The sequence below is a fragment of the Nipponia nippon genome, unplaced genomic scaffold, assembly GCF_047370975.1.
Source record: "Nipponia nippon isolate SJK-2023a ecotype South Korea unplaced genomic scaffold, ASM4737097v1 scaffold_2, whole genome shotgun sequence".
Classification (NCBI taxonomy): Eukaryota; Metazoa; Chordata; class Aves; order Pelecaniformes; family Threskiornithidae; genus Nipponia; species Nipponia nippon.
Window position 1 is genome coordinate 106,589,279 of NW_028262336.1, and position 11,610 is coordinate 106,600,888.

At 42.7% G+C, this 11,610-nt stretch overlaps 1 protein-coding gene across 2 annotated transcripts in view; it reads right to left on the reverse strand.

Annotated features, from left to right (window-relative positions):
- Positions 1 to 11,398, reverse strand: part of KL (klotho) — a 50,411-nt gene extending 39,013 nt beyond the window's left edge. For both annotated transcript variants that reach the window (XM_009473671.2, XM_087758483.1), the window contains exon 1: positions 10,621 to 11,398. In XM_009473671.2, the coding sequence (XP_009471946.2) occupies positions 10,621 to 11,382 (762 nt within the window). In that variant the 5' untranslated portion in view covers positions 11,383 to 11,398. The remainder of the gene's footprint in view (positions 1 to 10,620) is intronic.
- Positions 11,399 to 11,610: the final 212 nt, after the last annotated feature.

Sequence of the window (11,610 nt, forward strand, 5' to 3'; positions counted from 1 at the left end):
CTTTTCTTTTTACCAGAAATAGGCAAGAGGAGCAGGATAAATGACTGAATAATTACAGTTTCACACAAAAGTGGCACAAGCAGCCCAGCTACAAATATGAGACACAGAGTAACTGCTACGGTGCAAGAATTCTGTCCTGTTTTATTTCTTTCATCAAAGCATAAAAGGCATCAATCTGCAGCTTCAAGAAGTCAGTCATATTGCAGCAGGTTATACAGCAATTTCACAAGGGTAAAGTGACCCAATTTGAAGCAGTGGGCACTCATCCAATGAAAGAATACAGAAGGCAGTGTGTGAAATGACTGACTGACTCACTATATCAAAATGAAATTTTTCAATATCACATCTAAATGGAGAACCAAGAATTTCCATGGCAAAGTAAAAATAAAATGACTGATTTTTATTTCCCCTAGTTCTCAACTTTTTCTGGGAAACTGAAGTCCATCTCTCAAATATCTTAACTTCAACGAATCAGCAAATTCCAGTTTCACAGGTTTTAGATCTTTCTGACTTGCTCTAATTACATTATATTACTTTGTGAAAACAGGAGGTATTAGGAATCAGAGAAAAGGCTAGCTGACATGATGGGGAGGTAGTAATCACAGCTGACTATGAAGAAGAAAAAGAAGTATTTTTTGTTATACCAAGCATATTATTAAGATGTAAAACTGCAGCTGAATCATATTCCCCCAGCTCTGTTCTTTGCCCTGCTTGGTATACCCCAATATTCCCTTCTCATTCAAAGCAAGAGGCACGTTCGCGTCTGGGAACGGAAGCAGGATGATAAACTGAGTGGAAGAGCTCCTTCAGTGCATTTCCAACATCTTACGCTTCACGCAGCAGAGGTGCTACTTGAATACGGGAATACACATTTTCTTCAAGTGAAGAGGAATACATCTGTTCAACTTGCTAATTTACTTAACTGCTTGAAAGTGTCAGGATTCTCAAAAAAAACTAAGGAAAGTTCAATTCTCACTTATTTTCCTTAAGCTCCTTTGAGAAACCCAGCCTTCATGTAGCATGCCTCCTTTCTTTTGCAGGCTGCTCACTGTGTTCCCCACTCCCAGTGCTGGTGGCAATGTGGGGACAGCAAATGGACACTATAAACCAAGACAGACTCTTGGGATTAGGCTGCATCACTGTGAAGCATGGTTCGTGATTTTATTAAATCACCAGTCAGCTTCCTCAAAAAAATTCATATGACATTTACAAATAAAAATGTGCCAGAGAACAACTCGCCTTTGGTGGAGTCCAGACCATCACATCAAGTTTAATTTTTAATGCTAAATAGGCACACAAAAATGCAGTATTGTCTCATAAACCCACCTCCTGCATTCCCACTCACCGCCAGTCACCCCCACATTTCACCAGGTCCCTGTGCATTGTCTGTTTTCCTAATACTCCTCTTTCTTACCACCTCATGTTTTGTTACGACTCTTTCTGGCCTGGATTTTGCCTCCTGATGGAATACATAACTGGTGATGGCCATTCTGTTGTGGTGGCCCTTCTCCCTCCAAACACCGCTTGTACCCAAGTTAGCATTGTACTATGATGGGAAAAGAAATGAAGAATGAAATAAGTGTATTACAAAAAACATGTCATCACTGTACAGTCAGGAGCCAGTTGAACTTATTTCAAACCTAAGGTCACAATTATTGAATTGATCTTGAAGCAAAATGTTATTACCTACAAAACACAAAACAAAAAACAATCACTCAGCCTGACAATGCAAAATTTTCCCAACCTACTTTCTCAAGCAAAAATAAAGGCTGCATAATTCTATCTTTTCCATATATATTTGAGTTAAGGAACCATAATTAGAATAATTAATCAATAACTATGTTCAACAGTTCCATGCCTCCAGCAAAAATGAGATTATTCCTTAAAATGCTGAAAGTTAAAATAAACTTTGCCCTCAGCTTTGAAAAACAACTGATCCAGTGGAGCTACTACATATTCAAAAGAACAAGAAAAAAGCTGACTGAGAAAAGGCATTGGAAAATCACAGTGAACTCTTACCAGAACGTGTGACCAACAGCTACAAGTCTGTCCCCCCTCCCCACTCAACCATTTGATGTCTTTTCTAGAAGCAGGATCAAAACAAACAGATGCTACTATCTTCCCAACTGTAAAGCAAATAGCTTGTAAAATATAATCCCGGTGGTGCCAACATTTTCTAGCCTTTAGTAAGGGCATTAAACTGATTAACCTACAAAAGGATTCCTGGGTTGACTTTTGGACTCACAAAATAACAAGGCATTTCCATAGCATAATCTCTCCTGGCCAATTTTAAACCATTCAGCTGTCTTTAGAGATGTGCTAAGCTGACTAAAACAGAAGTCAAAGCTCAACTGTTATCATGAGACCTAAAGTGTAAGTATCAAAATTATCATCTGTAGACCAAAGTGACAGTCCACTGGAAATGTGCGTGGCTCCCTGTCAGCTCACCCTCTCGCTGAACAGCACGTCGCAGGGTCTCGCAGCACGCCCCGGCCTTTCAGCCTCCCGGGCTGGCTGGATCCTGAGCCATGCAAAAGCCCCTGTGCTTCCCACCATGCAGAAGTCACAGAGCCCCGGCTGGCTGGTGGCACTGGAACCACCTGTGGACCGAGTCCCTTGGTTCCTACACCAGCTGTTGTAAACAGCATCTGTAAAGAGTTCAGTAACTCAGAGAATTTAGAATATTGGGGGTTTTTTTCAGAATCAAAACAAAGCTAAACTTTAAACTGTTGCAGTTCTCCATAACACAGAATGCTACCTTCTTCCCAGACTGAACGTATATAAAAATGAAGCAATACAAATGTGCTTCAAGGTGGCCAGATCCAGATTCTTAAATTGCTTTGTCTTACTCCAGTGTGCATCTAGAAGGGCTCTTCCTGTCAAATTTCCAGGGACATACACTACAAACTTAACAGGCCAGTGTTTTTATCAGTGTTTTGCATTCTCAGAGTAGTGTAGAAGCTGTCACAATAAGCCATAAGTTGCTATCACTAATATCTTAAACATACTGTTTACTGTTAATATATTTCATTTTTTTTCCATTGAACTATGTTCTCAGAGTTTAAATTATGCCATGGATCATTCTGCTATGAATGTGCAAGCAAAGAGGAAGAATACAGGTTTACAAGTCCTGCCACCTCCACTGCTGCCAAATGCATCAAGAGTCTCTTTTCTCAAACTGCTCTAGCTGCCTTAAAATAAGATTTTTGTACCTACCATTAACACTGAAAGGCCACACCAGAAACTCATTCCTCCAAGGGCTGTCGATGATTGCTAATTGCCAATCTAATTTTACTGATATTGAACTTTTATCCTTTTGTGTGTGTGCATATTGTCCTTTAACTCTAAATTTTCTTCCTGTAATTGATATTTATGCCCAGGAGCACTTACAGAGAGCATTGGTATGAATCTAGTTCTTCCCCTTCTTTGCTGTCATTTGTCTCCTACTCATCCCATTTTACCAAAGGCTCCAATGCCTTGCTATGGCCAGTATCTTTCTTCTCTTGTGCTTAGTTAGTTACTCTGCCTTCCTGACAACCCACCTTTTCTTTCTGCTGGCACATTTTCTCTCAAGTGCTGTAATTCAGTTCTTCCAGAAGCCAGTCTCTTCTTTCATGTTTTATTCATGGTCATATTCCATGGGTCACCTTCTCCCTCAGAAATCTGTCCAGTCTTCATTTCAGTAATTTCCTAAACAACCTGAGACACTTTCTACAACCTTATTTTTCTGTTCCATCATATTCTCAGCTTTAATCTAAAATCAGCATTCACAGTTTTACCTGAGATGTTCTTCTATAAGCTTTGGCAGACAAATATTCAAGCACGAGTAGTTTTTATTTAGTACTTAAAACAAATAACACACATCCTACAATTTCTACAACCTATCATCATCGTAACTGGAGGTCACTTCCCCTACTTCTTCAGAAGCACTTCTTCATCATTCCTTCTTCTTTATTTTTACCATCATGGAAAGGAAGAAGAAAATCTCCTTGTGTACATTTCTTTGCTTACAAGTCTCTACAAGCAGGCTCCTTTGATTGCTTGGCTTCTTTAAAATTCTGCCAAGATCAGCCTTGCACCTTCAGGTTAAGTTCAGCAGTTGAACTGTTCATCAGCAGCAACCAAACACACAAATCACACACTCAGTTGCAAGGATTAGCAAACAGCCCTCAAACTCTGCCAACTATAAACCGTAAACCACAAGACACCACGAAGTGGAGCTAAGCAAACTACAGAGTATCCATGCACGTGGCTGTTTGTTCTTTCCTGCTCCTCCCAACGTAAGAAGGATATGCATCATAGTCACCAAAAATCATTAAAATGCAATGTCTCCAAATGCCCACACCCTGCACTGCTCTCTATTTATTGTCCTAACGGTCACTGCTTGCCAATGGTACTACCAGCTGTATAGATGTATTCACTGCCTCTGTCTAGTTGAAGAAACACTGAGAGACAGGTCAAAAAATGTTGGGTTCCCCAGAGTAGACTGGGAAGGAGATGCTGTTCCTCAAAGAAAGAGTTAACAAATGTGAGGAATGAAGCTAAGGTAATTGCCCAAGAAACTGCTGGAGTCCCATTCTGATTTAATTTATACCAAAGCGAGAAAGATCAGAATTTGACCTTCTAGAAGGTGGGCATGTGATGAGTGAAGCAACTTTCTCTTACATCACAGAGCATTTCTTCCTCACAGATGACGACACTTTCAACAGAAAATACTGTCTCTGCACTTTCACCTGCTGACGGTTGCTGAACAGAGGCTTCTACTTGACCTATCATGGGAAAAGCTCTAAGAGCTCCTTGCCTTCAGTCAAAAGGGAAAGGCAGGGGCTAAAAAATGGTGAACCATCTCAAAATTAAAATATACACTTCAATCTGCAAAAATTGAAGAAAGGCATTATTTTCCAGGTCCCAACAATATCCTTAAGTACGGGGAGGAATTATGCCCATCAACTACCTTAAGTACTGGAACCCCTCCATAGAAGCAAGATGAAATGGAAACTGGAAAAGTTCGTCATACGAAGGAATGTATCGTAACACGAGTCCTTCCACACACTTCACTTTGGATCCCCCAAAACTATAAGGATCCCCCTAATTATATAGTTATAAGGATCCCCCTAACTATATAGGCTCTCTTCTGCTTGAGGAGACTGAAGAAGAAGAACCAAGAATGTCTCATACTTCATGAGGTTTTATTAATGCAAAATGAAAGAGTATCCAAGGAGCAGACAGCTTTACACTCATGTACCCCGTGAGACTTTATGAGATGTGAATTTTACATTGCCTATCTAAATGCCCTTATATGTATCAAACTGCTGTTAATCAGTAGTCATTATCTTTCTGGCACTGAGCAGAGACCTGCCCAACATGTTAAATAAAAACTTTGATCTTAAATGAAAAGCATGCTATTTAAAAAAGAAGCATACTAGATTACCTTGAATAGGAACCAGAAATATCACCTAGGCACCTCCAGCAACAGCTACTGCAACAATTAAAAACCAGGCACGTGGCACTTAAAATAAGATATGAAAACACAGGTTTGGGGCTGCCTACAGAATTAAATACAGAGATTCACAGCTATAAAAAACACAACTACTAAGCACTAAATTTCTCATAATGAACAGGGACCGTCAAGAAATCCTTATCCTCATAATGAACAGCAAAAGAGTTGAGGTGGGACTTAACATACCTATGGGCTTGACCTGGTGCTCTTTCACACAGAGAACACACAAATTGTGCTTCCATCCCACTTCAGTCACCAGTGTAGCCTTTCCCAGTCCTGCCTGTTGAGTTTTAATAAGATTTCCTATCGTCTCTAAAAAGCTTTTCAAGTTATAGAACCCCTACACTTGAGGGCGGTCCACTCTTACTTTTCCACGATAGCACCTTATTGTCCACATAGTCCTGATATTTCTAGAATTAAACATCAAAGTACTCTGTAAAGATAACATACTACTTTTTTGTTACAATGGAATATTTGAAAACAACATTCCTTTTGCAAATGTGTATGCGATCAGGCAGAAATGGCAAGAGGAGAGTTACATATTCTAACTTTGGAGCTGATTTTAATAAAATCCTTGAAACCCAAACTCCTCTGTTTATCACCTTTTAAAATGAAACTCAGTTTTTTTTTTTCTTTTGATGATTAAAGCTTGAGAAAGGTACATTATAGCTTTTAAAATAATTTGTGAACATAGTATAACCATCCGTAGCTATTGGCATGGAAGACTGCAACATCAGATCTGAATTTGCTCTATGGTTTGACTGCACTTGTTTGTCATCTCCGACATTTGAAAGATACCCGATTAAAATGACTAGCAATTAGAATAATCACTATTGCAATAAATTCTTTGCAAATATATACTACCCAACTGATACCCAAAACCAGAAACAGAACCAGTTTCTTCTTTGTTCTTCTTTGAGTTGTCTTAAGAAAGCAAGAATAGGGAAAAAAACACTATTACTTAGAAATATTCTTTTTTTTTTTCTAAAAATTCTGTATGTCTATATCTTCACAACTACAATGAGCCATGTTACTTTCAGGAAAATCCAAAGTCTCTCCATTTGCACTGAGTGAAAGTTTGAAGGCTGTCTGAATTTTGAAAGAAACACTATGCACCAAGAAAAGACTATTCTCCTATGCTGCAATTACTGATACTTCATTAGGTTTAGCACTGAAGGTCAACAAAGGAGTACTTACCTTTGTTTTGGAAAGAGTTTTGGAATAGAAATCAGTCTGTTGCTATGTGACTGGTTTCCAGGCAGCAATTCCACTCACTTCTTTGGGGAAACAAAGTGTTCTTCTGTTTCTCCAAATGCTGTTTATATTGAGTAAATGCAAGTATGTTCAACTCAGACAATATACTGTGACCCAGTAATGAAAAAATGCATTTGCAAAAACTAGAACATAATACAATGACCCCTCTCGACTCCCATCTGGAGAAAGAGGTGCATCATATACATGACAGATTGCTGGCATTACATTTTCTGGCTGTTGACTCGAGAGAATGCCAACTTTTATGAACTGTACTTCATCCATTCAATTTATTTTGTGAATAAACACATACAGCTTCCTCCATTTCTTAGCAGGTTTGAAGGGCTTAGACATGTCAAAAGCGACAAGTGTCAGTGGAAATACTATAACAGGGTGAAGTTTTCACTGAATACTGATCAACATCCCTCAGTAACAAACCAAGGATGCATCCATAAAATGTTTTTTCTTACAAGTTTTTTTTACATTACTTTTCTTTGCTCTTCATAAAAAGTGTCTCTTACTCTGTCCATATAGCATCTGTTATGACTCAGATGTGGAAGTTCAGAAAAATGAAAGGTAATTAAAAAATTCAGTACAATAGGATGAAATCCATTCAAGCTAAATTTAAACATAGTTATTCAGATCAAACCTAATTCCCCTGTTTTCACCAGCCCTGAATTGAACAACCTGAATTGAATCAAATTCTTATTTGATTATTTATTCAGATAATAAATAACTCACCCAAAAAGACAGAGCCCAAAATCCACATTCATATCTGTTGAATTTTAAAGAACTTAAAGGAAATTATTTCATCTTGCAATGTAATTACCATTCAGTAAACTAAATTAGTATACATCAGCTTTCACTAGCTATTAAGCTTTCCACTTACGAGGATCTTTGGTTTGAATAAATGCAGAAAGAAGACACTTAAGACTGTGTATTGTAAACAAGGGGAAAAAAAGTCAGAAAACGTGTATTAAGAGTTAGTCTGCTCATTTGCTAAGAACCATTTATGACAATGCATTTTATTTTTAAAAAAACAAACATGTTCCGCAAGCTCAATTGCACTGGAAAAAAAAAAGGCGACAAGAATGCCTTGAGAGAGAAAGAAAAAGGATTAGGTAGAAACCTGGGACCAGACCTTTTGGGTAATGATGTAAGACATAAGCAGCAAAAGGTTAGGCAGCTGACACGGGGTTTTTTGCATGGGATGATACAGCCACACCTTTTCTGGTGGGGCTGTGAGGACTGTATCTCCCAGCAGCACTGTCTGGTGCTGCACACATCCTCCAGATTATGTGACGAAGCGGTACTACAGTACAGCCTTCTGATCCAAATCAAGGCTGCATGTGCTCCTGAGAATAACTGACCAAACTCACCTACAAAATTATATGCAACCCACAGACACACATTAAAAAACATTATTCAACTTGTAAAGTCAATCACTCAAGAATTATGTAAGAGAAGAATTTAATTTACATGTGGAAATGTAATTCACTCCTTACCATATGCGGTATAACTTAATCTTTCATAACACAATTACATACACTTTCTCTATGGATATCAGGCTGTGTAGTCAAAGAAGCCGTACTCTGTAGCTTCCTACTTCATTGCTTGCACAAGTTGAAAGGTCTAATATCAATAAGCTACAGAGATGGAAGAAGGAAAAGGAGGATCTCAGTGTTAAAGCTGTTCAATTCTCTGTCCCGAATAGTCAGGCTCAATCTCTGCCTCTACTAAAGACTCCTACCTAGAGGAGTCAGGGATGGGAGTTCTCCTGCATAAACTGCACATTCCTTGTTTTCTCTGTAGGTGATTTGAGATTTTGGGATCTGACTTGTAGAAGAGCTGGAAATATAGTATAACTGACCAATAGTCTGAAAAGATCACATGCCAGGAAAAGGGTACTAACAATCAGTGGACACTTTGGGTCTTAATTGCATCTGTATTTTAGTTCCTCATTCATGAAATGTGGTAACAATGATACCTTGCTGCCTTACGCTGTTGTGTAGAAAGAAATGTCCACTAATTGTGAAAACCCTGAATGACAGTCACTAAGACAAAACTAATCCTGAGGATCTGTCACTAAACAACTGGTAGACTTTCCTGGTTTAATTATACTTTTTACATGGCTTAGGCAAGTCTGTGCCTCAGTTTCTCATTCATTAAATAGAAAAGCACCTTCCTCCTCCATAAGGCATTTATGAGAACAAGTATATTCTTAAGATTACAAGGGACTCAGATACTATGGTGATGTGGGATATAAATACTCAAGACAAACAGCACTATGTAAAAGCCAGGGACAAACGTGGTGTTCGTCTTTATTTGTCTGTTCTCAGAGCTTCAGGTCTGAAGCGACAAATTCAACAAAGGGCAGAGGGGAGAACCACACAGAACATGAACTGACTTATTAACTGCCCATTTTGCACAGCAAAGGAGGGGCTTTAGAAAAAAAATAAGGTGACAGACAACATTAAAACTCCACCTCAGTGAGCCTACGACCCTTGGAGTTGAAGGATTCCAAGATCTGACAACCTGAGTGCTCAAATTTGCAGCTTTAAGGCTTTATTTTCCATGTTATCTGTAGGAAGACAGAGAAATGGAGCTTTTGCTCCCTATGTTCTGCGCCCCAGGCACCGAGCCGGCAGCCCATACCCTTGTGCACAGCTCCACTGCCTTCGGAGTAACTATGCAAAGTATGCCAAATAACTCACCACCAACTCTTCAGTGACTGTATGAAAAGCGAAACGATCATTGATAGGTGATGAAGCCTCGCTGCAAAATCTGGGGCTAGTCCTGCAAGTGCTGAAGTTTAGGAATAACTTTATTCATGAGCAGACTTGCTTAGTTCAGAACTGTACAATCACAGTGTGAACCACTGGCAAGTACACCCCAAGGTACTAAAAGAAGAGTTCAGAGGTTTCAGGATCAGGACCAATTTAATCTGAAATTTTACCCACATTTTCCCCACCTATATTTTCTCTTGACTTATTTGTAGCACTAAACAATGCCAAAGTAATGTAGGAAAGTGGCAAAAAGTTGAATAAGGCATGCATCAGATGCTTTCTCAGTGTTCACATCTCATATATGATGCTCATTAGGATATAACTCCTGCTGGTAAGTGTACGCAGAGCAGATGGACATTAGCAGAGTTTGTGAACGTGTATTAAGGTACAATAGATCATGTTACTGAAATGATTTGTACACACTTTTTCTTAATTCTTCCTGAGAATACACAATGTTTGCTGGAAGCCAAATATATATAGATACACTGCATAAAAATTACGTATAGCAAAGTACTTATGCCACTTACTAGACTAGCTGGGGAACAGAGGGTCTTTCTTCCCAAAAAGTGCTCACACTCAAAAAAACCCCATACTCTTGTCAGGAAAAGCTTTCAGTATGACATTTCGGCCACCTCTACCATCTCCATTAACTCAGTAAGATTTTTTTATCAAATGCATTAACTCTATAGTCGTATGAAGCATTTCCACAGTAACCTCAGTAAGCCAGTGCTGGACTGGCACAGCCGAAGGCATCCACGCACCCACTCAGACCTGCATTCGCAAGTCCTGGTGGCAGGATTGAACATTTCTGCCGAATACAAAAAACGCTTTAACTCAGCGCATTTCCCTTCACTCCAAATGACCGCAAAGTTCCTGCCGCCCATCTATGAGCCTCGACGGCTTAAACCCATAAATCGGCTGCCCACACTCCGTCGGGGACGTTGATTGGGTTCCACACCAGCAGCCGACCGGGCAACAGGTCCGCCAACGGGGCGGGCTGAGGGCAGCCTCCACACCCTTCCCCTTGGCACAACCCAGGGGCCGAGGAGCCGCCGAGGCCCCTTCCCGCCACCCGCCGTTTACCTGGAGCAGGTGGTGCGCCGCCCGGTAGCCGAGGCGTGGGCCGCCCCGCACGCCGGGTGGCAGCCGCCCTGTGCCGTAGCCGTGCCAGGCCACCACGTAGGGGTTGTCCATGGTCAGCCAGTAGCGCACCTGCCCGCCGAAATGCCGGAAGCAGAGCTCGGCGTAGTCACGGAAGAGCTGGGGCAGGACGGGGCTGGCCCAGCCACCGAAGGCATCCTGCAGGCCCTGCGGCAGGTCCCAGTGGTAGAGGGTGACGACGGGCTCGATGCCCAGCTCCCGCAGGCGGCCCAGCAGCCGGTGGTAGTGGGCCAGCCCGGCGGGGTTGAGGGGCACCGTGCCGTTGGGCAGCAGCCGGGCCCAGGCCAGCGAGAAGCGGTAGTGGGAGACCCCCAGGCGCCGCAGCCCCTCGGCGTCGCGGAAGAGGTTGTTGTAGCTGTCGCTGGCCACGTCGCCGCCCGCCGGCCCCGGCGGGGCGGACCAGGGCGGCGTGGCCGGGCGGTGGGCGAAGGTGTCCCAGACCGAGGGGCCTTTGCCGCCCTGGCGCCAGCCGCCCTCCGTCTGGTAGGCGGCGCTGCCCGCCCCCCAGAGGAAGCCGTCGGGGAAGGTGTCGTGGAGGAAGAGCTGGTCCTGCGGGTAGGGCAGCCGGGCGAAGCGGGACCAGGTGCCCGCGCCCTGCCCCGGCGCCCCGAGCAGCGGCCGCCCCAGCAGCAGCAGCAGCAGCAGCGGCGGCGGCGGCGGCGGCAGCGGCGCGGCGGGGGCCATGCTCCCGGCGGGGCTCCGCGACGGCGGCTCCCTCCTCTCAGCCCCCCGCCGCCCCCTTTTATCTCACCTCGCCCCTTCCACCACCCCACCACCCCCCCTGCCCCGGTGGGCACGGCTATTAATAATTACCTCGGAGCTGCCGTCTGCATCCTTCCCGCCCGGCTCCCTCGGGGAGAGCTGCCTCCGGGGGCGGGATCCAGGGGGTGAGACGGGCCGGGCGGGGAGGAG